This window comes from Urocampus carinirostris, chromosome 7 (assembly GCF_059441175.1).
Source record: "Urocampus carinirostris isolate Australia breed hairy pipefish chromosome 7, RoL_Ucar_1.0, whole genome shotgun sequence".
NCBI lineage: Eukaryota > Metazoa > Chordata > Actinopteri > Syngnathiformes > Syngnathidae > Urocampus > Urocampus carinirostris.
The window spans coordinates 12,926,909-12,953,790 of record NC_142355.1 but is presented as its reverse complement, the minus strand read 5'-3'; the positions used below and the strand labels follow the sequence as shown (position 1 = coordinate 12,953,790).

General features: G+C 38.3%; 1 protein-coding gene across 1 annotated transcript in view; it reads left to right on the top strand.

The window, feature by feature from the left end:
- LOC148362372 (homeodomain-interacting protein kinase 3-like) overlaps positions 1 to 21,379 on the top strand; it is a 41,236-nt gene extending 19,857 nt beyond the window's left edge. The window contains exons 5-18 of the mRNA XM_088339765.1: positions 786 to 909; positions 2,064 to 2,183; positions 3,664 to 3,750; positions 3,886 to 4,070; positions 5,617 to 5,782; positions 5,868 to 5,988; positions 6,532 to 6,626; positions 6,788 to 6,942; positions 7,909 to 8,052; positions 9,321 to 9,647; positions 10,646 to 10,807; positions 10,912 to 11,186; positions 12,607 to 12,749; positions 14,061 to 21,379. Of these exons, the coding sequence (XP_088195891.1) occupies positions 786 to 909; positions 2,064 to 2,183; positions 3,664 to 3,750; positions 3,886 to 4,070; positions 5,617 to 5,782; positions 5,868 to 5,988; positions 6,532 to 6,626; positions 6,788 to 6,942; positions 7,909 to 8,052; positions 9,321 to 9,647; positions 10,646 to 10,807; positions 10,912 to 11,186; positions 12,607 to 12,749; positions 14,061 to 14,555 (2,599 nt within the window). The 3' untranslated portion in view covers positions 14,556 to 21,379. The remainder of the gene's footprint in view (positions 1 to 785; positions 910 to 2,063; positions 2,184 to 3,663; positions 3,751 to 3,885; positions 4,071 to 5,616; positions 5,783 to 5,867; positions 5,989 to 6,531; positions 6,627 to 6,787; positions 6,943 to 7,908; positions 8,053 to 9,320; positions 9,648 to 10,645; positions 10,808 to 10,911; positions 11,187 to 12,606; positions 12,750 to 14,060) is intronic.
- Positions 21,380 to 26,882: the final 5,503 nt, after the last annotated feature.

The following is a 26,882-nucleotide window of genomic DNA, read 5'->3' as shown; positions in this document are numbered from 1 at the left end:
TTTTTCGCATTTCTCTTTGCATTGCTTTTAAATTGTTTAAAAGAAAAAATCTTAATTATCCATTCATATTGTTGATGCTGTTGTTTTGAATGAGTAAATAGTTTCAACCTTTAAAATAATTTAATTTATGATTTCACAGATAATAATAGTACATAGGCAGCACGGCGGTGCAGTGGTTAGCATGTGTGCGGCACAGTTCTGAGGTCATTAAATCCCACCTCCTGTATGGAGTTTGCATGTTCTTCCCGTGCTTGTATGGGTTTTCTCCGGGCACTCCGGCTTCCTCCCACATTCCAAAAACATGCATCTTAGGTTATTTAGCTGGTCCAAATTGCCCTTAGGTGTGAATGAGCGAGTGAATTGTCAGTCCCTGTGTGCCCTGCGACTGGCTGGCAACCAGTTCAGGGTGTCCCCTGCCCACTGCCCGAAAATAGCTGGGATGGATAAGCGGTACAGATAATGGATGGATAATAGTACATATACACTTTTTCTCTAACACAGTAAACGTATGATCCCAGCATCAATAAATATAATGGTTTTAGTTGATAAGTGTGTTTGTGTATGAATATGTATCAAACGATTCAAATGGAAAGGTGTACACATCTCAATTCTTGTAATACTTTAGAATTTGTTTGAAAAAAAAAAAGGTTCCGAATGATTGTGCACTTCTTGCACAGTGCTTTCCCGTGTGTCTTCTATTCAGTCTCTTGCAAGTAGAGATCGGGCCAAGCAAGCTTCTTTGAAGGTCCATAATATTATCTTTCTTTCATTTTTACCCCTTTCAGAGCTCCGGAGATTATTTTGGGCCTGCCCTTTTGTGAAGCTATTGATATGTGGTCATTGGGATGCGTTGTGGCGGAGCTTTTCCTAGGTTGGCCTCTATACCCTGGTGCTTTGGAATATGATCAGGTAATACTTTTCCTTACTTAAGTAGTATTCAAAATTATTTGTATCTACTTTTTAAATTGTATTTTGTCTGAAGTTTTTCCATCCGTACTGGGGATGGGCCAGTATCATTACTAGGTATCTATCTTTATATAAATATTGATATATTCCTTTTTGGGTAAAAATATTAACTGTGCCTTGCGAAAGTACTGGCCACCTTTGAACTTCTTACCCTTTAATGACATTTCAGGCTTCAAACATAAAGATAGAAAATCCATTTTTAATCAAAATTTAACATCAAATGTGACTGTGACATGATTTTGCAATTGAAATCACTTTTATATTATATACCATCTTATTTCAGCTCTAGCATTCACATGAATGTTAATTGAACCTGGATATTCTTCTGGGTACTGGGTGATGGTGTTGTGGGGTCCAAGCAACTAGGACATTTAACCCCTAGGGAGGATATGGGACTTTGGAAAAATGTCAATGAGTTCTAAATACAGCAAATAACTGAAAGTGTTCAACACATCCTGTGATGATAGCTAATAATTTCTTAATACACTATTCCTGGAAAAACACCTCAGGCACTCTCCTTTTTCACACAATGTGTTTGCAGTAGTCAGAGTTGATCTCGTGGGCATTCGTCACTCAACTACATTTGCACTCCAACCCCCTAAAGTATGCTGCTCAGTAATTATCAGTAGATATAGGAAAATATATTTAGAAACAGAAGCTTGATCATAAGGTCTATACTCACAGTTGTGATTTTGTGCATACCAGAAAGGTCCTATATCCAGCAATCTGAATTCTATGCTTGTGTTTTGAAACACTAGTTTATTCAAACTGCTTGCCCAGAATGTATCCTTAAAGCTTAAATTTGTGTTTGTTGCTGTTACTCAAAATATGTTCTTTGTCATACTGGTGCAGTTTTGCAGAACTACGTTCAGTATTGTTTGGTTTATTACCAAGTAGGTGATCATTTCTGGTTCAGAAGCGACTTATTGATATAATTAATCATGTGCCAATCCCACTTGTTAAAATGTGACAAAAAGATTTTCTTTAAAAATGGTTATTGGAAGCATTCTTGTTTCCTTACTTTTTGCCATCGTCAGTCTTAATAAAAGTCAGGTGTCATGCTAATATTTTCTTTTTCCCTATCTTGATGTGCTCAGATCCGCTACATCTCACAGACCCAAGGCCTGCCAGCAGAGCACCTGCTCAACAAGGGCACAAAGACCTCTCGTTTCTTCTGTAAAGAATCAGAATCTCCGTATCCCTCCTGGAAACTCAAAGTACATTCACACAAACTATATACTTGATTTTAACATGCATTGCATTTTTTGAAATATTTTCAGGATACAGTGTACCCCTTGTTGTTGATGCTGTAGAGGGGCTGAGAAAGCATTTTATTCTACAGCCTAAAGTGAAAACGTCGTAAGCCAGGGGGCTACTGTACAGTACAGTATTACACATTTAAGCCGTAGAACTAAAACCTTTTTACAGGTTCAAGATTTTTTTAACACCTAAGTATTGTGTAATCGTTTTTGTTTTTTTGAGAAATAACTTCTATTCTGTCAAATAAGTTAATCGTCAGATTCTACCCTATTAATGCAGAATCCCATGCACAATGCAGATTAGTAAAGTGGTGAGACTGTAAATTGAATGACTTTATAGCAGGGGTTCACTGTAAATTGACTAATCTTGTATATCTCATTCTTAAATACTCAGTTACAAAGTACTTTACAAAGTCTCACACACTCTTCGCTTCTCAAATAAAAGAAAGTAAATTAACCTTTTATACATCGTATACATAAAATATATAATATAAGCTACTGTTCAAAAGTTTGGGGTCGCTTAGAAATGTCGTTTTTTGAAAGAAAAGCACTTTTTTTTCTCAATAAAGATAACATGAAACTACGGACGCTGCCCAACCTACGAATAAGTTAGGTTCCGGACGATCGTTCGTAAGTTGAATTTGTTCGTAAGTTGCTTCAGTGCTATATAAGTATGTTTAAGGCTTGTATAAGTAACCTGTGTTGTTTTGTACTAAAAAATAAATATTTAATTAAAATAATATGCTCTATAAAGATAAAGTTAAGGTGAACTTACTTTTGAGATGAGCTACTTTCTCCTCGGTGGTGAAAAGTGGCAGAAAAAAAGTGTTCGACCATTTTCTCAATTGCATCAAGCTTTCTAATTCCACTTTCGTATCAAAACAAACGGCTTGCCTCCTTCTTACACTTTACACCAACCATATTGAATGGATGCATTAGCTATTAAACAATAACGTTAAAGTTTTTAGCGCGCTAGCCATCAATTGCCAAGAAACTAAAGATTTTCTACAAAGGTGTGTACTACTCCCTAAAGAGAACAGCACAAACGGGCTATCAGCAGAAGGCAGAGAGCAAAGAGAAGTAGCTAGATAAGAACTTTAGTCTCCAGTTCGAGAAATAGATGCCTTACAGGTCTTCTGGCAGAAGCTTGGTTAAATAGTAGCTGCACATCTACAGTAAAGAGGCATCTCAGAGATGCTGGCCTTCAAGGCAGAGTGGCATATCCGTGACTGGCCAACAAAAGTTTGAGATTCATATGGGCAAAAGAACAAACATTGGGCAATTCATTTGAAGCGTAAAACTGGGACCTTCTTATGGAAAACACAAAATTATTTAGGTGACCCCCAACCTTTTGAACGGTAGTGTATATGCTCTACAAAGACCATTTAATCTTTTTCAGGGAACTAATAAATTTAAATGTAAGCTTTGTTTATTCCAGACAACAGAAGAGCATGAAAAAGAGACTGGATTAAAATCCAAGGAAGCGAGAAAATATATCTTCAGCTGTCTTGACGACATTGCACATGTAAGTCTAAGCAAGCGTGTTCATGGTTATGTTCTAATATTCAAATGCTTGTCACTCGAATAGCCGTCTATAATTAAAATTTGAATTCATGTGATCATGCATTCTTTTTAACAAATATTTCTTTTCATTTTCCAGGTGAACTTTATATTGAGTCCTGACAGCAGTGATACACAGGCTGAGAAAACGGACAGGAGGGAGTTTGTCTCTTTACTGAAGAGCATGCTGCTGATAGATGCAGAGGAAAGAACGGTTCCCTCTAGCGTTCTCAATCACCCTTTCCTTACCATGACCCATCTTTTGGACCACGCAAATAGTAACCAGTAAGCATTCATATTTTCCTGTTGCTCTGCATATTGACCCTTTATATATTGTGTCAATGCCTTCCTTTTAATACCCACTGTCTGTGCCATGAAATATACCTAAAGGGACCGTGTTATAATATATATTCTTCTTCGGAGTGGAACAAAAAACTTCCATTCAGTAAAAAAAAAAGATTTGAATACGAGGCACAAATAAACTATTATATCAATTTTAATTTCTATAAAGACAATAATAGGTCGAGAAATGTGTATTTCTTTCACGTAATGGAATCGTAGGGATTGGAGGTCACCACCATGGTTGCCTGGGATCTTGCTGCTACGCTGATCTCTGTTGCACTGTTTTTGTCTCATTTGACAACAGTGTGATCCATCCATCCATTCATTATCTGCACCGCCTATCCTCAGTAGGGTTACAGAGGTGCTGGAGCCGATCCCAGCTTACTTCGGGCAGTGGGCAGGGGACACCCTGAACTAGTTGCCGGTCAGTCGCAGAGCCAGTGTCATCTGGTGGTCAAATTGTACACACTTGGGCTTTAAAGCTGTGGAAACCCATTAAACTTACACTATATATGCATTGATAAAACTATGGCATTTTCTATGTCAAGTCAAGTCAAGTCAAGTCATTTTTATTTGTATAGCCCTAAATCACGAAGAGTCTCAAAGGGCTTCACAGATTGTTACACTATATTACACAAACTATGTGGGGACAGAAAATGTAATCAATTTGTCCTGGAGAAATAATCAATTGAACATTAGTCTTTTTAACGAGTAAGCCATAGTTTGCGTGTATCACTCATCTCTCTACTAAATGTCCACAGTTCTTTGCGGCACAGAAAATACCCCAACAAGCACGGCTGTTAATCATAACTATATCTGTGTTCAAGCATCAACACATGTATAGTTTTGAGAAAAATAACATTCTACAAAATGTTGCCTATGTTCATAAGGCAGAACAATCAACACAGTCTGTACACATCCTGAGCCATGTGACTGATTTGGCCGAGGTCTCCGCCAAGCGCACATTACAAAGAGATAGAGAGCAGACAACTATGTCGGGCTACTACTACCTAGGAAACTTAAATGTACTATAATGAGGAACATAAATGCCTGGTATTTTTCAAACAAGTACTGTAGTGGCATTTGATTAAATATTCTTGTGTGCCCCCAATTGACGACATCACAGGTTTATTTTATTTTTTTATCTGGCCAATAAGTGTGACGTCATACTTGGCTGTTATTACAGCGACGCCTGTCGGCCTGATAGTTATCACGAACCCATACAATAAATGTAATAGTGTTTTAACAATAATGCTAATGTATACTATTTTTTATAGTTTGTAGTAAAAGACAATTTCAAATGCACACAGAGCGTCCTGTTGTATGCAAGCTGCATCTGACTTCGATGCTTTGTCATTTTGGAGGGATCTGTTGCAGCATAGCATTTTGTCTCAGTGTTTTATGTGGAATCGCAATGAGCAGTATTTGTATTGAATATTTGTAACTATTTTCATTGATGCATTACTTTGTTCTAATCCATTCTTTCCAGTGTGCAGTCATCTTTTCGCATCATGGACATGTGCCATGGCCGCTCCAAAAACACAGTTTTTGATGCGTTAAACCAGAACACCATTCATTTTAGTAGATCGCTTCTCGGGCCCTCTACTTCCTCTGGCATCCCTTTTGGTTACAACAATTTAACAGTCCACACTCAGGTGAGGTTTTAGTATTTATTTTCCTTTTTTTTGTGTTTCACATCAGCAACCGTTTATTGTATTATTTTTCATTTTTACGATGCAGCCTGTTGCTCAATCAATTCCTGCATTGATGCATACTGGGATGGCTCTAACAGCAAGAAATGCTCAATTTGGATGCAACAATTCCTTCCCACCAGTTATTCTTTGTCCACCCAACACTCAAGGTATATATGCATGAAGTATTTGGAATTGAATGAAAGATGTATGCTACTGTTATTCATTCAAAATCTTGTTCAGTATTATAACCATACAGCATTAGTCAAACAAGTCAAAAAATAACCCAATACGTGGAGTTTCAGGCGACCAAAGCATTGTTATATGCTAAATGGTGTAGTGAAAAGCTAGATAAAACAATAGGGTATGTCACACGTCGATTATTTTCAAAAGTGCATTTTAAACATAATTTGATCCTATTTTTTTGTACTTTCAAAAATAATTCTAGCTGTATGTTTATATTATTAGATGCCAATGCTCTTGCTGTTGCTCTACCGCACTAGCTTGTCACAGGAATTGAATTGTAATTTTGGACACGGCCACAGATGTAGATTCAGTTCTCTTATTCTCAACAATGCCGTATACATGTTAATCAAAACCACAGATGAAACTGCAATACTTGTCTTTTATCAATGTACCTTTTGAGCACTTGGTAGTCATTTAGAAATAAAACATTTTAGTGGTCTTAAATTATTTTTTGTTAATTCTTTAAGGAAACCTCAACCAATCGGTCAGTTACCCAGTTCCTGTGGTACCTCAAGTGCCTCCCTTCCAACCACTTCAAGTACGGCCTAGTGTAATAACACAGGTAAGATATGAACAACATGGTTTCATATTACACACAATACATACAAACTACCATTGCTTTTTTGTTTTGAGCCAAAAATAAATATCCTGCCTCAACACAAAGTATGTCAGTAGTTAGCATTGTAAAATTTCTGTTTTAGATTGGTTTATCTTGTATTACAGCCAGCCTGGTCTAATCAGGGTTCACAGCTCCTTGTTCAAGCAGCCTGGCCAAAGATGACTACACACGCTCTGCCCCCTCCTCACCCTGTCCCACCGCCCACATCGTCCTTACTTAATGACTCCACAGTCTGTGCTCCAAGAATCAGCGATTGGGGGTAAGTCAGATTTATTTGAATCAAAAAACTTGCTCGACATACGTGGGGAAATCACTAACTACCGCTAACCTCCATCATTAGCTCGTCCCAGATAGCGTATGCGCTTCCTGTCATCAGACACCTAATGCTGCACTCTTGGTTTAATTCTGCAGCAAGCATCTCCTTTTTGTTGCGTTTTGTGACCCTAGCAATGAATTCCAGGAAATAAAATTCTATGTTTTTTTTTCCAGAGAAAAATTGCCACACTGATGTAATTAAAACATAAGCAGGAAGTAATAGACCAAAATGAGTGTACTGTTTGTGTGAGTGACCGAGGTAATCAGTACGAACGTTGCACATCTATTATTTGTGTACTGTAAGTTCTTACATATCGGAAACAGTCTCTCATGCTCCTTCACTACTCCCAAAGCACCTTCCGTAACACCGACTTTCCCCGTGGCAAGTGCTCATAGTAAACTCACATTTTACTTAGTGAATATCATCTTACTTATCTTATTACTGGCTTTTTTTGTTACTCTTTGATCGAGCAGAAAGATGTGTTTAATATGTGATTTAGCAGGTTAGCGCCTTACTAGGCTGCATGGCCGCTATTGGGAAATGTGAAGCACACTGTAAAGCGCTGTGGGAAGTCTTGACTTGAAAAGCGCTATATAAATGCAGATAATTTCATTTAGGGTTACCCTTAATGCGTTTGAGACCAGGAATGGATTAATTCATTTTTAATTATTTTATATCGAGAACATTCACTTGTTACATGAGCAGTTTGAGATAGAAGCACAATCCTGGAAACAAATTAAGCGGTTTGTTTTGAGGGCTATATTGTTGTTTTTCTACTGTTTATTATGTGTTTTGTGTTTATTTGTCATTTGTTTTTTCATATAAATATCAAACAGACTCAAAAGTATTTTCTGTTACCAGTTACACTTTACTAAAACATTTTCTTGTTTCTTTATTCTTATCATACAGGAAGTTGCGTTATAGTACATTAATGAAACAGCCATTCCTGACCAATCGTATGGCAGCTGTCTCCTCGCATCAACCTCTCAATGTTGGGATTGCGCATGTTGTGTGGCCCCAGCCCACCAATAAAAGAAACAAACATCACAACAGGTGAGTGAATGAAGGAGCATCCATCCAGTATACAGGTGGGTAGGTATTTGGAAGATGAATGGCAACAAATGAACTGTAACTTGTTTACGTTGCGAAAGGGTCTCATGGAAATGCAGTGCAATAATGGCCTAGCTATACAAAAACACAGGTGTAACAATTGTAACTTGATAAATATCAAGTGGCGGAAGGAGTTAAAGGTAAAAAGAACACCCTTGGCCTGAAAAAAAAAATCATAAATCTTTTAATGATTTTTTAGAAATTCTGGGAGGTGCCAGATCACTAGGCCAATAACATTAATTTAAGTTCCCAAGAGCTACTACAGCACATGAGACTTTTGCTAAGACTTTAGGGTGATTTTTTTATAGTCCTACACCTTCTGAAGAAGCAGGCAGGTTACTCATTGAATGATGGTAACTACAAAATGGCATCAAAAACAGTCCTGCCAGTCGACAATCATTTTAGCACGATATAGGTGGCATATAATACTGTTCTGTCTCGTGTTGCACAGTCAACATTGCAGTGAGCAATAAGCTGTTTGCTTACCTTAGTAGTGCGCATGTCACTTCTTTAATTATTATAGTTGAAAAAGGAACTCACTTCTTCGTTCTGCCTTTCTCACAACCATTCCCTTTTTGCGCAATTTGACATATTTTTTTGTAATTTGCTTTTTATTGTGTTTTCTTTTTTTTTGAACATAGATCAAACAAAATACAACAAAGGTAATTTGTCATAGTTTAACAATAAATTTTGACTATGGATGACTCCTAATTCACAAATCTAAATTGCAATGCATCCAAGAACTAGAAGTTTCCCCCTCAGCTAACGTTGAGGGTAGAGAAAAGGGGCAGATGTTTGCTGTATTCTTGCAGTATGTTTATTTGTCCATATACCTTGAGCCCCTGAAAAAGCAAATTTATGCAAGAATAGTTTGAATTTCCAAATGCTCAATCTAATATTTCCGTATAACCCCTCAAACTAAACCTCTAAATGCTTATTTCAAATGTAGTTGTTTAAGTTTGATTCCAAAGTGGTGGCACACATAGCCTAAATCGTGGAAAGTGCGTCACAGTTTGGCCCTAAATTTATAACACTGTAATGTATACACAAACTGAAAATATTCATTTATTGGTATTACATAAAATTATAGACATATGAATAAAATAATAGATTTTTCTGTCATACGATTTAGTTTTTGCTGCTGTTCTGCTGTTTCAGTCAAACTACCCAACAAATCTCTAACGGCCTTTGCATTTTATCTTTTTTAAAAGGAACCTCTCACACCCAATCAACATCCACACATCCCACTGTCAATCCCCCAAAATGGCCAACGTTGTCGGTCATGCGGTATTGACAATTGATAAAAATGAAAAAGGGGCACTACAGGGGGAAAAACAGCAGTGGGTGCATCTGAATTCTGATCAATCGCAAGAGGGCATTGGCTGCTTCTCGGAGAATGTACCAAACGAAGATCTGCAGCAAGATGCCGCGCTTCTTACTGGTGGCACACCAAGTCCGAGAGCCAGCGTTATTAGTATCCACAGTGAACCAATAGATGAAGAAGTAGCGGGAGACAAATCACAGTTGTGCTTACGAGGGTGAGTGTTTTTAAATGGTCTTTATTTTGTTGAAAATAGGGCTGTAACTAACAATTATTTTAAGTTGACTATTCACGACTATATATAGGACTAGTCGAATAATCAGATGATTACTCATATTTTCTTCAATTTCGCTCAAGTTAAACTAATTAACCGGTAAATGATGATAAACACTAGAACAATTGGTCCAATGAAAAATACATATTTTTAACCAAGAACAGGTCCATTAGCAGGAGTGGAACATTAAATAAAACAAAAGTGTGCATTTTATGAAGTACATTCAGTGGTCAACTGCAATGTCTGAAACAAAGGAACACAAAAACAACTGACATTTGCATTTTTACCAACTGATGTCTATTTTTTAGACTGAATGCAATGTCAATTGTAAGGCACATTCTGGCATAACGCTCAAGCTCTCTTTTAAAACTAAATATACGTGTATAAAATGTACAGTGCAACATGCATCAAAGCCATATTGTCTTGAATGTTACTTGAATCTTACCGAGGCAAGACTCTGTTTTGTTCAACTGTCAGATTGTTCTCTTTAAATGTTAATGCATCACAGATGTACTGCCATGATTTGAAAGGTCTGCTTTGCAAATCTTGTAAGTAGTATTTTACTGGCCGTATTCAGGCTTGAATGCTCCCAAACTGTAGAAGTTTTGGTACACGTACTTGTTAAGGCTGTTATTTTTGTATGTTACCGTTTGAGATAGAGACCTAATTGCGCATAAGTAACTCTCAGCAGGTTATTCATCTAGAGATGTCTCACTATGCTAATATTCAGCAATGGAATTCATTGACGACAATTTCTATTATAGATTTTGGTCATTTTTTGTCTAATCATTGCAGCCTTAAATAAATAGTACAATTAAGGTTATTATGAAGCTCATTTTAGGAATTAGCGTGCAGGATTAAACCAAAAATGTTCCGTTTTTTTCTATTCCAAGTAGATTGACTGTTAAACAAACTTGAATTGTTGCTTTATGTTGTTGTAGGTGTAACGAACAATGTGTATGTGAGGCATGCAGAAACACCAGTGTGACAACGCAGAGAGTCTGTTCCCTAAGCAGTCCTGACAGTAGCCTCAGTACCAGTTCATTTTCATCCAACTCTCTGCAATCCAGCACAAATACTTCACCCTGTAGGAGATCTAACAGGTTTTCTTTTGAATTCCTACATTAGTCTCTGAATGTTCTTTATTCTCCACAAGTTGACTACATACATTTTAACTTCACTAACCAAGTTGTTGTCATTTGTGCAGTGTGTCCGATGATGACGGTCATGAAAGTGGTTGTGAAACAGTAGAGGGTTCACCTAAATCCAACACTTCAACATCCCCCCATGGAAACAGTCCATATTGTTTCAATGATAACAATAACCACAACAGCCGCCCAACATGTGCAGCTATCGTACCGCCTTTGCCTCCGCCTGCAGCGCAGGGGAGTGGTCCCCGAGACATCAGGACAATGGTGGTTCCACCAATGAGGTTCCAAAACAACAACACTCAAGGAACACGAGAACATTTTCAGAGAACAGGTTAGTATTACCGTTGGCATTGTTTGGAAAATTGAGTGGACCATGATATCATGAAAACAACAATGATGACAAGAAGATTAACTGAAGAGAAATCGCGATAGATTGATTACCGTCAGAAGGTTTTTTTTTTTTTTTTTTTTTAAATAAAAACCTTAATGTTTTGTGTAATGAAGTAACAGTGAAGAAAAACAAGGAAAGGTTACCAGTTCCCTTTGTGAAGATCATAAGGTTTTGCTTGGAGTTTTAAATGTTCTCATGCATGTGCACTAAAATGCAATATTTTCCCTGTACGATGCGCCGACTTTATGGTGGTGATGGCTTACATTGATGTATTCTAGGTCTTAATTAAGGTGTCTTTATTGTCATTGATAACAATGTTATAAAACATTGTATGGAACAAAATTGGACAAGGCAAACATGTAATACACAAGAAAAATAAGAAAAAACTGTCAGTTATTAGGTAAAAATAGTTACATGGTATTGTTTGGAGACTGGAGTGAGTTATAATAATAGTGCAATGAAAAAAATGCTATAATGCAATGAGAGGGCAGTGCAATTAAGGGGTGATTTTCAGGCTGAAACTGAAGTCACAGGCATGTTCACAGTTCACCCCGAGGCAATCGCTGTTGATATCTGAGAAATTATTATGAATTTTAAATCCAAGAAACTGTTTTTGAATAAGGTTAAAGAGGTCGGCATTTTAAAAAAATGTTACTTTTTTCTGATGACGTTACTTCAATTGGCACGTGAGTCCAAATGAGATTAAATTGTGCTGTTATGACTAAATTGGTACAGATAAGTCAGAAATGACATAGAAATGCACAATTATCATTTTAATAGCACAAGGGCAAATACTTAGGTTTGTGCACTTCAAACCTCTTTTCCTCATACTTGATAGTCTTGATCTGAAAACTTTTGACACCGTGAGAGCGGAGAAGAGGTAAAGAGCCGTTCTTCACTGCAGCTTTGTGAAAGAGGCTTTGCCGACGAGCAAAAGATCAGAAAAGGAAAGTTGTTACAGAGCATCTTTCTTTGCTGTAAATATATTTAGCGTGATGTGTTATTGGTGAATCGTAGAATGAATGACTCGACTACCCTGTGCTCAAGTTATAACGAGAATCTGCAGTCATGAGCATATGTCGCTTGTGTTTGGGTGTCTACTCTGCAGGGCAAAAGAAACCAGTAGGTTTAGGGCCCTTTAGCAGACCATAGAGGTTTCAACAGGTGATCTTTGTGAACTAGGACACACGTTACTGGTTTCATCTTTCCCACTTCAGATGCACATACAAATTTTTTCAAAAAAGTGTTCTTTCTGACAGTCAATGACTCTCTCTCAATCGGATTAGCATTCATCAACATAAATACACTCAAATGTCATAAAACTGAATATTTACTTTGGTAAAATTGTTTTCTACCAAAGTGTCAGAGTCATGGTCCCGATCCAGAGGGCACTGCAGTATTACAGGACAACAGAGCACTCCCTCCTCCATCCCCCTTCTCCAATCGGCACCTCTCGGGTCATGGCAACAAAAACTGCAGCAGCATCCATTGAGCCTTGGACAGGTATTGTTCCCTTCTTAATTTTTAGCATTTACCTGGCATCACATTATAAAGTGTTTGGCAAAAATGCAGATCAGCCTTGTGTATGTCATTTAGGGACAATGGGATTACCTAGAGTACTCAGCTACATTAAGGATGTTAAAATTACTTAAACGGAATGCAAGATTTTCTGTCACTAGCTTGCTCTGCTAGCCCTCTCCATCTATCTCTCCTTTTCTTTGTTGTTCTCTCTTAGTCGCTTTGATCACAGGAATTAAACCTTAACACTATTCCCGTTATTATTCCATCTGTAGTTTTTACATTATTCGTGGTATCCAACTAAAGATTCATCTATGATTTTTTTTTATTTAGTAAGAAAGTCAGTGAAGATAAAATTCGAACATTTACGACCGTGAACCTGCATGGATGTGGGCTCACTGTAATTTGGCATTCACTGATTATCATATACAGTGCTACCTCCTTAAACGAGCACCCCTGCACACGAGAAAGTTTTTGTTTTTTGTAACAAAAATCTTGCTCGCTTCAATAAAGGAAAAATGCGTTCACGAGTAGGTTCAGGGGTTACAATTCGACCGCTCACTGCTCATGACCGCTTACCTCCATTAGCTCGGTCCAGTCTGCGCATGCGCCTCCTCCATCAGGCCCCTGATTCCATTAAACGTGTAGAGTACCTGTATTATACAGCAAGTTGGCTTTGATTGCATTGCTTTCATCACATTTTAAAGCATCTACTTTTTGTCACATTTTGTGACCTTATCCGGAGGTATCTGAGAAAAAAAAGAATGATGATGACAATTGAAACAAAGCAGGAAATATTAGAAAAAAACACAAATGCTGTGTCCGTTTGAGCCACCAAGCCAAGGATTACCTTTGGGAAGCGGCAAGTAGGCACTTGCTATCAGAAAGCCGTGGAAGAATGTATGCAGTGCTTTGCTACAATAATTTCCCAATGGAGTTTATATTCCTGTTGCAAAAAAATAAATACAAAAGGGAAGTTGAACCAGAGAAGCTGGCCTGTACTTGGGATATTGAAGAATTGCTGGCCAAGTTTAAAGAAGTTGCTGCTTTCGTTTCAATTTATTTATCTGTTCACTTTGATCAGAGAATGGGCAAACTAGTTTTTAATTATTTAATTTTGAGCAAAATAGCTGGTTACGCAAACAATTCGAGCCAAGAGCCCGGTCCTGGCATGACTTATGCTCGTATGTAGAGGTTCCACTGTGTTTATAATTGATTTTATTGTAAAACACAGACATGGTTATGACAATTTTTGTGATTGTTTATTCATAACATTTTGATGTTCTTCTGCTATAGGTGCAGCCATTTGTTACAAACCACAAAATCAAAGAGTGGAATGGCAAGTACGGGCCACTGCGGCCTCATGCCTTTATTCCCCCAACTGTCCATTCTCACAACTTCGCCCACCTGCCACACAACAGCCCCAAGCACAAGTTTAGACCCCCCTGCACACGCACCCTGTTATCTTACCCTCCGAGCGGACCCCTTACCGCAGCCCAGCATCCTGTTTTGACCTCTCATCCTCCTCTTCTTCAGCACAGCTACAGCCTCTCCCACGCTCAAGGAGCCGCTATAGTTCACCAGGTGACCATGGGTCTGGGCAGTCAATCCCAACACCCGGCATATCACAGGCTCCTCCCATCCCCTTCCGTCCACCCACATCAATTCAAGGCCGCCTTTCCCCCACCGATTCATCCTTCTCACCAATACATGGCCTCGTCGGTCGCCTACACGGGCTTTCCTCTTAGCCCCTCCAAACTCGGCCACCATCTTCCGTTTTCTTATGTTTGACGAACGGAAACTACCCACAGCAACACCAACGGGTCTCCACGTCTGGCACAAGGGCTAATGGCAAACACAGTAAGGCTGTGACTTGGGCAAGTAGAGGTTGCAGCAGAGCACAAAGCAAACACGTGAGATCAAGGCAGAAAATCATGAAAGGCAAAAGGGTGAAGTCATGTTTTGTAGTGTTTATCTGTTGGTGTGTTGGTGATTTGTTTTTAAATGTTTGAGAAAATTTAGTGTGGAAAGGCTTCTTTTAAATTCATGCTTGACAACTGATGAATACATTAAAATAAGCGGATGTACAACATGTTCACAAAATTTAAAGATAATCAGAAATTATTATACAAGCAAAATGTGAGGAAATGGTGCATTTTTTGCATAACATTTATAAATATTTAATCTTTATGTTACAATTATTTTCTGAGATAATGACTCTTCAAGACAGCTTGTTTTGCCTTTGTCATTCTGAGCTGTGACGTAATCGAAGGAACACCAGCCAACCTAGCAAGCCAGTTGCCATATTGTTTTATGTGTTTTTAGTCCAAGATGTTACGAGTGTTTGAAGCAAAGTTTTGCTAGTTTTGGGGGGGAATGCTTAGGTGTTGTGTCGCAGGTAGATGCAGTAATGCAACATTGGGTGACCAGGCAGGCTAGCCGAGTACCAACAACTAAAAGGAGCATTGGCTATGGCAAATAACGCGAGGCTGGCCAGGAATAAACAAACTGAGGAACACGGCAAAAGTGGCGCGAACACAAGATTGGTCAATCGAAAAACACACGGTGAGCAGCCAGGATAACAGAGGGAACAAACCAGTGTGGCCTGTGCAGTCCTTTGAGACGTTTTGTGTTTAAGCCCTGTACGAATAAATGATTTGACTTGAACTTAAAGCGGCAATAGTTATGGCAAGAAATGTGGTGCTGGCTGGGAATAAACCTAGGGACACGGCCAAACAGGTCATAATGCCAGGCTAGCCAGCTAAACAACACGGTGGGCAGCCAACGAGCGCCAACCGGGAGCAAACAAAACGGGAAAGCCTTCGGCAGCCCTGACGCTAAGGGGGAGCTAGCTGGAAAAAATTGATACGAACTGCGATGCACGCCGTGAAAAACGCAAATAAAAAGCCACAATCGCTTTCTTAAAAAAAGTTGAAAACAGGGTAAGCAATGTTCCAATTTTTCCGAGAAGAAATGAGCAGTATGCAATCACTGTTCACTACAACCACTTTCTCTTGTGTTAAGTGATTTGCAATTTTGAAAGTGTTCCTTCAATGACGTCACAGCTATACAGCAAACAAGCCAGATTTGTGGGAAGGAATACGACACGATCTGTGCCCAATTGGAAAAGTAATTCTGTTTTTGAATATACCTTTAAGAAAATGTTGTTTGGAAAGGGTTCTTGCAAATTAATGCTTGTCCAATAATGAATATGTTGAATTGATAGGACGAACATAATGTTCTCAAGATTTGAGCCTTGGTCCTTCGCACACAACTCCAGTCGTTTTTGCTTTTTCTACCTTTCTTTCCATCTGTGTTTCCTTGTAGCATGTACAAACCACTCAGATCTGTTGAAGCCATGCTTGGAATGGCGTCTCTGTGTTTGTTGCTGCAGCCATCTGCCAGTGCCTTAACAGCAGAGTGTAAGATGTCACTTCATAATATTGAAGGTGTTTGTATCGTACATGCAAATGGGCTTTCAGCACTTAATAGGAGGATTCTTCATTATGTTTTGAATTTGGTCTACTTCATTTTGCTTGCTAACCCAATATGGTTTTACTTAAGCTACAGGCTGCACATTTAGGGCTTTGACTGAATGATTTTTAATGTGTATTGGATGATATGATATTTTCATAATCAATTTCTACTCATTATAGTACTTGATTGATAACAGTATTGTCACTGTTTACTGTATCTGCAATACAATCTAGATCGCCTCTGGGTTGCTGTGTGTTTTTCCCCTGTTTGGTTTGCAGTTTGAGATTTTTTTTCTTTAGTTGACATTGGATTTAGAGGCTGTTTCAAATGTTTCACAACGTTTGAACAGTTTCATTGCTGAGCTTCTTTGCTGTTAAAGAAATAACAGCAGCCCGTTAATTTTGTTACATTCCTTTAGGTTGCATTATGCATAGCCTTGCTATCAGTTTCATGTGTTGATTTGCGTGTTTGTGTGTGTTTAGATTAGTGTTCTTCTATGGCAATCGGCACCAAAGACATTGTTGTTCAGCCTTTTTGTGAGGCACAATTGATACTATTCATCTTTTCACCTTCAGGAAACTGTTGCAGTTAGACGAATGGATAAATATTGTCACAGATCTATTTTACAAAAGAGGCCGAGCGTTTATTTTTCTGAGCTATATTTTGTAAATTGTATTTGGAATGTATAGTTATTAAGCTGCTATGTACTGATTATCTGCCACTTTGTAGCTGTGAATTTAGACCCTGACTCACACTTAAGCCTGAAAATATCTTCTCTGTGTTGTAGTTCTGGTGACTAGAATTGGCTTTTACTTTTATTTACTTTAATTTGTTTTTATGTTGTAATTGAGCATAGGAGCGATCCTACATGCTAGTTAGTGCCTCTGTATACCTGCTTTAATGTTTTGTCTTTTGAAGTGATTTGTAAACTGCTGTAATGGAAGATTAGGGTTTTGTTTTGGTTGTTCTTCTTAGCATCAGTATTTCATCTTTGAAACGTAAAATGAGAATAACTCTTAGATTGTGTAACGTGTGTGGTTTTCATTTTCTTTTTACTGTAGTTTGTATAGTGACGTGCCTTGTTTTATATCGGGCTGTATTTGTGATTCTTTGTACTGTACGACTAGTGCCTTTCTCTAAACTGGCGGACGGAGGATCCCTTTGATATTATGCGACTTTCCAATGTGTGTACAAGTTCCTTTTGAGGATAAACCCCTGTTTGAAAACAATAACAGTATCCTAAGATAGTACACGTTAGGGAATGTTTTATTGCGCTCACCAAGAACATCACACAATACTCAAAAACGTAGGACCTAAATTTCGATAAATGCAAAGCTTTGTCACACCTGAATGTATTTGTTGAAACGGTGGCTTCTGTTGAATTATGATGTGCCTGGTCAATGTGTTTTTCAGTGTATGATCAGAGCATAGATTATTAGTGTGTGTGTAATATATACACACAAACAAGTTTAGTCTCACTGTTAAGTCAGCATAATGGCCCTTCAACACTTAGTTGATAAGGAGCAAGACTTTGGAATATTTAAATCATTTTTGGAAGCAGCAAAAAACAGACAACTGCTGATGGTATACTTGCATGCAGGCAAAAATCCAATTGGAAACTGAATATTGCCTGCATGATCCGATTAAGGTCTTAGTCCGAGTGTGAGTATTTGAATTGCAATGGTTTGGTTAGTCCTGTCCTTTTACCGATTACTTGTGCATGTATAGTATACGCATTTGAATAATCTGATTGCTTGTTCGCACGTGCAGTTTCCCTCATCCGGGATTCTTATTCTTTTTTTCCCCTAAAGCACTGTTGGGACTTTAAATTGGCTAAAAAGGCTCTTTTCTATTGGTTGATTTCTTGGCGACATTTTAATTTTATTTTCTGCCCCAACTGCAAAAATTCCACATTTGTATCAAACTTTATTTTATGGATGTCACAGTTGTATCCATCAGTATATAGTGTAAGCAGTGTCTGAAATAATGTCTGCCCGGGGCGTGCATCTTTTACGTCGGGCATACAACTTACGAAACGTCTCCGCCCGGGTGGCAGACAACTTTTTCAAGGAAAAAAAAATCTTTAGGGTTTTTTATTTTTCATATCAAATCAAACGTTTGCTTTATTATATATCTTCGTTCAGTTCGGAAATTTCGGAATTTTGGTCCGTTTGGCCATTTGCACAGCGTCAGCCATTCAGATGCCTGCATCGAATAACTTTGTGCTTCCGGACTTTCCAGAGTGTAATAAGGTCGCACATTTGTATATCATTTTCCAAAGTAGATGCACAGAAAACACAAGAAAAATGGATAAGTGGTTAGGAATCAAGCCAAAACCTCAGCCCTAGAAAAAATATTCAAAAGAAGCTAACAAAATTGATGACGCTACAAAACGTAAACATACATTAAAAGCATCATGGAAAGAGGAGTTCACGTGGCTTGTAGCAGACGACGCAACGCAAACATTGCATGAATGAAGATGAGTAAATACAGGTACATACTGATGGCAGATGGAAAACAGCCATGTCATATACATGCAATGAATGTTATAAGTAGATTTATAATAAACCTAATTTAAAGTGTTCTTTTATATATTCTGATTATCAATCCTTAATACTTTGCGCCATTTTTTGTTTTTTTTAGTGATTAGTCGTCTTATTGTGTTTCATGTTGTGAAAAATGGGGCAGGCAACTTTATGGCTGGGCAGGCAACTTTTCAGAGTTGTTTGCCCTGGTGTCCAGTAACTTTCAGACACTGATGTAAGTCTATAATTTTGTCCAGGCACGTACAAGCACATAGTGTAAACACACAAGATGCAGCAATGGAGCTTTCGTTTTAAGCGCAGACGAAAAAGAAAACCAGTACTTTTTTGTTTGTTGAGGGACATGTATAAAATATTTTATTTAATGTCAATTTGAATGCTGAAGCGATGCACAGTAAATTAGACTACAGGCAGTTACTTTTTTGAGATATGACTTTGTTTTTCATGGATTTTCGCTTGTGTGTCGCTTGACTTAGTATGCGCGCCGGACTCTTTCCACCTCGGATGACCGAATGCGATATCTGCCCAATGCGATTTCTGCCCAGTGTTCCGAATGTCAATGTGAAAAAGTTAAATGACGCATGGGCAAACGCAAAGAGTAACTGACTCCCTTTGGTAGCCAAATGACTCGTCATCTAATAAGTGACGTGCATGAATCGAATGAGATTCCTATTTTCCCTACCCTCATTCTAGCAAAACCACAGCCAAGAAAGGGACTTGGCAGAATCGGTGAATGAATGTCTAGTGCAGTTAACACATCGTGCTGCGTTTAAGACCCTCATTTGCGGACTGTGTCTGCAGCCTTCAATCAACTAGCCTAACAGTCAATTCAATTTGCATAAACATCTATTTAGGAGTACAAGAAATACATTCTCCAAACAAAACTCGCATGCTGAGCCATGCAACATGTCTTAAGCTCTCCCATCCCTTTTCACGCTCAACAAAATGATACTAGAGAGCCCAAGTATTGCTATTACTACATAAAAATAACAGACTAATATGACGTAACAGTTTTCGGCCCCTATAGGAAAAATATACCCGATAATTAGTCACCTGCTGCCACACTAAAATATTCAATCAGCCGACACTACGTGTTCAAAAGATTCCAAGCATTTATGTATGATGATTGTTTTTGATGTGGTAGTAGGTCTCTCTACAACTTTGTCTTGTGCACAAGGGATGGAAGAAATTAAGATCAGTCAAGATCAGGTAATGCCAACTTAATCAAGATGAACTGCTACGCTAGTTGATAAAGATTGACAGCTTTAGACACAATCCGCAAATGAGTGTCAAAATAGCAGCACAACGTGTTACTTTTCTGTACTGGACATTTCCCCGTTGATTTTCTTTTTTTTAATGTAAGAAATGGACTTGAATGAGTTATTTAATGGCGGTTGAAGCTTGGATTTAAAATCCGGTGTGGCATTTAGAAAAATAAATTTAAGTTTCTTCCTTTAATTTATGAGTGCGGCTTCTATTCCATAATTTTTCTTTGTCCCACTCCCTTTATGTCATTCTATTACGATTTAGGTTATATTTACACAAATAATATAACTGCCTGAAATGGACAAATAACTAAAATGAATGTCACTTCCGCTTCGCCCTAGAAGTCATGTATTGGGTTTTTGGTTTGTCTCTCTGCATGCAAACGATTCATTTGGATTGCTCCAGAAATCCAATATTTTATTTCCATTCAGATAATTGTCTGTGCATACACCGTCAATGCCTCACTGTCTTTTATCACCTGTATATGTTTTTTAAACTCACTGTGTTGTTCCAACTATTGTCAATGTGTGCTTTTTTTCTACTGCCTCTTATTTAGAAAGGTTCTGTGTATCTGTTGTTTTTGTCTGATCAATACTCACATGAGATCAAATGGTGTACCCTCCACAGCAGTGATTTTTCAGTAATCCCATCCCACTTTCAATGGACTATATTTATCCTCAATTATCCACGCAGTCACCAAAGGGTCAACCAGTTCCCACAGGAGAGTGTTCCAGCAGCTTTAATTATCAATAGATGTGATGGAGTTTTTTTTAATCTGTGTAACTGTTTTAAATCATGGATTCGGTCCTAGGTGTTTTTGATTTGTTTTGTCGTGCTGGCACTTATCTGTCAAAAGTTATAATTCTATATAGATGTGGTTTGAAGATTTTTTTTTTTTGTGTGTGTTGGGTACCGAGCTTCAAAAATGTTCAATTAAGTATCACGTGTGTCTGATTCGGTTATCGCATTTAGTAAATTTTGATAGACACAGTCGGTAAGTTGAAACCATTACCGTTAAAATCAGTGTGCATTTTTTTGGTCTTTGGGTTGTTGTTTTGGTTCTTAGATGCTACACTTGTTTGATATGTAGCAGCCGCACTGTGCAATATAAAGTATAATGAGGACCGGGGAAAACATCAAATGGTTTTGGCCACCTGTGTCATTTGTGTGATTGGTTTCCCCCTTCAGTTCTGAATTTTAAGTGTGACCGGGCCTTATTTTGTACTTTGTCACAAAAAGCGGGTTCCTTCTTGGTGACTTATTGGTGAGTGTCAAATTATGAATTGATGTCAAAGTTCTCCTTGAAATAAAAACATATCTTTTGCTTCAGTTTCTCTGTGCTGTTGTCTTTTTTTTCTCAGTGATATTTTGATGTATTTTTTTGCCTCACCCGTGGTTTCTGAGTCACTTGTGCATTCTTCTCCGGTTGAAAATTGGTGTCCAGAACTGCAACCAAGTTAAAAAATTAATATATGTATATTAAAGTAGAGGTCAACCGATTATCAGCACCAATACTTGGGAATTTAATGGGTATCGGTATCGGCCTATTCATTCCACGAGCTAATTAATTAGGGAGCCGAGCTCTCTCTCTCTCTCTCTCTCTCTCTCTCTCCAATGCTCCCACTCCTCATCTCCTCGACTCACTACCCTCCCCGCGCCTTCTGATTGGATAAGCGACGAAAATGGAGCCACTGAAGATAAAACTTTTCCCACACTGCAAAGGTATTAGTAAAATAATTTAAAAAATAAAATAAAGTGCAGTACTTTGTTGTTTTGAATGCTGTATTCACATAAACATTTTAAAGCCATATTTATGTTTACAAATAACATCCAGAAGATGGGGACAAAATATCACTTCAAAGAAAAAAGTGGTGTCCTGGCTTAATTTATACCTATTTTGGTATTAGCACAATCTAACAGCAAGAGTCATTTTAAAATTATAATTTTACATTCATCCATTATCTGCAGCACTTATCCTCAGTAGGGTCGCAGGAGAGCTGGAGCCCATCCCAGCAGTCTTTGGCCAGTAGGCAGGGGACACCCTGAACTGGTTGCCAGCCAGTCGCAGGCCACACAGGGACAGACAATTCGCTTGCTCATTCACACCTAGGGACAATTTAAACTGGGCAATTAACCTGAAATGCATATTCTCGGGATGTGGGAGGAAACCGGAGTGCCCGGAGGAAACCCACGCAAGCACGGGGAGAACATGCAAACTCCACACAGGAGGTTCGATCTCATGACCTCAGAACTGTACCGCACACGCGCTAACCACTGTCCTGCCGTGCTGCTCTGATAATTTTACAATACATAAATTATTTGTTAAAAAAAATGACTGAGCCTGTAGGTTTTGTTCTTCGGTTTCAATGTATGATAAGGCATTAGATAAATGTATAAATAAAGGTTTTGACTCTGCGGGTTTTGACTAGCCTTTGTATAGAACACAACCATTTGAAAAACGAGGGATTAACAGGATAAACTCAATCATAAATATATGCAGTGACATATAGTCAATATTACATTTGTTAAGAATAAGAATACTTCTTTTTCCTAAGTCATAAGTTTACAGGTACTTTTAATGCGAGTTGCTGTCAAGCCTATTTTTCTTGCACTGCTCGTTTTTGGTTTAAGTCAAGTCATGTTTATTTGTATAGCCCTTAATCACAAAGAGTCTCAAAGGGCTGCACCGACCACAGATTATTACAAACCACGGACTATTATGACACCTTTCCCTGATCTAGAACATACATGAGGGCAAGGGAGAACTCAAAAACCTCCACATGAGGAAAATAAAGAAACCTTGAGAAGGGACCGCACGTGAGATAATCCCCCTTCCAGGATGACCAGGCTGCAATGGATGTTGTAATAACAAATAATACACAGATATTGTCAACATAAAATATAGCTGATTCAAAAGCTATAAAATATAAGTGTGTTTTAAGCTTAAATTTAAACAGTTACACTGAGGTTGCAGATCGAATCTCAGGGTGGAAGAGCTTTCACAGCTCCGGGGCCCGAATGGAGAAGGTCCTTGAACCTGTGGTTCTCTTCTTGGCTCTTGGGATCACGAGTAGACCAGCATTTTCAGAGCGAAGGCCCCGCACCGGAACATAGGGGTTCAAGCGAAAGATTAGTCATGTTAGTAGTTTTTTGAGAATTGGTGTCGCTTGTGTTTCTTATTTTTATCCAGAGATGTAAGGTAACGGGTCTGACAATGCGGGCCAAATGTGGCCGGCCACCCGTGAGACAATGCTAAAAGAAGTACAAGAGACAAATGAGTAAACAATGATCTGCAGTTTTAAATATGTGTAACCGCAATGTACCTGTCCCACCAAAGATCCACATTCACGCTGGACTGGATGATGAGGTTTTTATTACAGTTTCTGCAGATAAAATGAGTCGCAACATTAGCTTCTCTGCTGGCTTTGATCTCTTTGATCTATCTAGACTACCCAAAGCATATCAAAGAGCTTGCTTTTCAATTTACATAAAATACATTTTAGAATATTACAATACATTTTTACATCCATTTTAACAAGATACTTTTAACAAGAGATCGTATAGTGTTTTTTTAACGTTTACAATGAATTCAGCATATTTTTCTTTAGTCAGAATTTTAACCAACATCATCCTTTTTATACATATAAGAAAATAGTAATAATAACAATAATGAGTATACAAACTGATACAATTTACCTGCAGATGAAATGGGTCACAACATTAGCTTCTCTGCTGTCTTTGATCTCTTTGATCTCTATAAAGGGAATTAACATTTTAGCACAACAGAAATAAAACGAAAATAAATCCAAACATCTTGACAACATCAATCACATTACTGTGCATGTTGAGAGATTTGTCAGCTGTGGTTATAATGTTTAAAAGTAACTTCTTTTGTGGAGCACCAAAAGATGTGTCTTACCGTTGGCAGCTGGCTCTGTAGACTGCCAACAAAACCCCGCCTTCCGGTCACATGTCAAAAGCCAAAACAGACCCCACCCCATACCAGCAGGTGGCACTGTTGGACTCATCATTGCAGGACACTTACCCAAAACTATACACATATTTCAGCAGGAATTTCAATAAAACAAAAGTTATTATTACACCCGTTACATATGCCCACTAGATGTTGTCAAGGCAAAATACCTACTAGCCATATTCTCCTCAGCTAGAATTCCTGCCTGAAGCGTGTGTTGAGTATTTCAAATGAGTGGTTCTTGAACCGCGAGTGCAGGTGTGTGTTGATGATGTAAGCGGTGACATTTCAGATCCCGCGATCGAGTGTGGTTCAAAATAAAAGCAGCAGAGAAACGCCCCGAGAGTGGAAAGTCCCCTTCATTATTGAAAGTCATAGAAATATGAACTTCACATATTTTATAAACATGCTATCACACATTTACGCACCCATCCTTCATATGTACCATGTGGAAGAGGTTTTTTTTTTTTAAAGCAGGTGAAATTTTCAACAAAAAAAAAGAAACCGCCTTGGTCCAAAAAATCTGGGGAAAAAACCTTAAAAAACAATATAACAATAATATTACCTACTTATTTCACTTGTTGGATGAGCACAAAGTTACACCGAACAATTCATGATACACTCTTATTCTGTTACTAAGTCTGGCTTGAATCCCTTAACTACATGGGTCGTAAAGGCGCCATTTCCTCTGGTGTGTCTTTGGCAAGTACAGCCTGGTCACACCCATCCCTCTCCAGGCCAAAAAGTGTAAAATTACTACATTTTTTGCAGGCCCGGGGAGTAACAAAATACATGGAACGGCAAAAATGATGTTGGCAAGCTGTTTGGATTTATTTTCATTTTCTTTCTGTCACATTTTATGTTCGTTTTGCCGGAGATCAAAGAGATCAAAGCCGGGAGAGAAAGCTTACCACGTGTTGTGAGTCATCATTTTATTCATATTTAGTTTCTTTTGTCTTTTATTAGCATATTTGGTATTGGAGTAATCCAAAAGAAATTGAAAGTAATCCAGTTAAAGTAACCCTATCCAACCCTGCTCTTCAAGTATATTTACTCCATCAAGAGCATAGTTTACACCCCTCAGCTCTATTGCATGCACCAAGCATGTTATACATTTTTCCGTCCACATGATAGCAGAGTCGAGAAAATAAATTATCTTAAAGCCCCTACGCGTGTGCAGGCTTAACTGTTTCATGGGGCTTCATTTTGCTATCACCACTGACTACCATTAATCAACCAGAGAACCCTAGCAAACGTATATCAATGTTATTGGACTTAAAATAAAAGTCACAAATCCACTTTTTAAGGTAATAGTTCGAGGTCCCAGCACTGCAACGCTAGCCAGAGAGCATGAAAGGATTGATTGCCTTGTTGGGCAGACTTGGTGCTTATTTAGCTTCCAGCATTTAAGGGCAACATGGACAGATCTTCCGTGTGGGATCGCTGATGCCTCCGTCAGGTCCTTGATGTTTCTTCAAACCCTTAATGATAGTGCCCAGTAAGACTTTTGTGTTTTTTGGGTTAGCCTTTAGGATTGTGTTTTAGTTGCCTGTTTTTCCTTCTGGAGTGACTTTTGTCATTTTCAGTGCTGGGAAAAACTGTGTTACAACACCTTTACTTAACAGCGTTATTTTTTCAGTAACGGGTTAGTCTAAGTTTTTCCACTGTTACTGACGGTCAAAAGTTTTCTTTTCAGATCATGTCATAATAGTGATGGCAAATGTAGTGTTTACTGATGTGCTGAAAGAAAAGGCGAATGAGAGGAAAAATGTGAGCCTGATATTTATAAGAGCCAGCGCTGTTGTCCTTGGTGGATTCCACTGCAACCGACTTGTGTCATTCATGGACGAAACGTCTTTATGAGCTGGCTCTTGGAAGTGAACGAAGCAAGCTGGATCCCCTCCAATTAACAGTTGAGTCCTTTCAAAAATTATTTTTTATCTTATGATTGGTCAAAATGCATTTTGGGGGGGAGGGGGGATTCTGTTTTGTTGATCATAAAAATGTTTTTTTTTTGTATTTTCCAGTTTTTCATTGTTTGTGTTTATAAAAAATGTCATGTTTGTTCTTTTTGCTTTTTACATTTATTTTAATACACTCACTTTATTTCATTTACTGCTGATTTATGACATTGTTTCCATTTGTTACACTTCAAGTGTGTGCAATAAATATTAAAAATTTCCATGCCATGGTGCCCAATTGGTCCCAGCCGTGTGGCGCCAGGTTCTGTCACAGTTGTATGGAAAATATAGGACACAAAAAAACTATTTTTGGGGGAGCCTTATAAGAAATCTGGATGAAATCACTTGACTTTGGAACGCCACAGAGAGATGTGCAATAGTTAAATTTTATTTCTGAGCCATATGTACTCATGAAAAGAGCCATATATGGCTCCCAAGCCATAGGTTCCCTAACCCTGTTTATACCCTCAGTAAAAGTTCTGTTCATGATAATAATTCTGAGTGTTAGTGTTTCTGGTTTATAACATTACGAAAAACAAATGACTGTCGGATCAGCCTACGATAAGATGTTTCGCCAGAACAATGGCCCTGCAATGTGTCCCCTAAGCAATGTTCCCTGTAATTTTCCACAGGTCTGAGCATTCACACAAAGTCGGTGAGCAACGCTTGAAACAACAGTGAGCAACCATAATCCCAAGTGTGGCAAGATAATTAATCAAACATGTCCGAAACTAGACATCAAGTTACAATTTGCTGAGTTTCCGGCAATGCAAAATTATTTTTCTCTTTTGAATGATTTGACTCACGTACTATTGCAAAGGTTGTACGGCTTACAAACGTCGTTTGTTCTTACAATTCTGTCGCAAGATATCCATTTCTTTTTATTTCCTGACATATT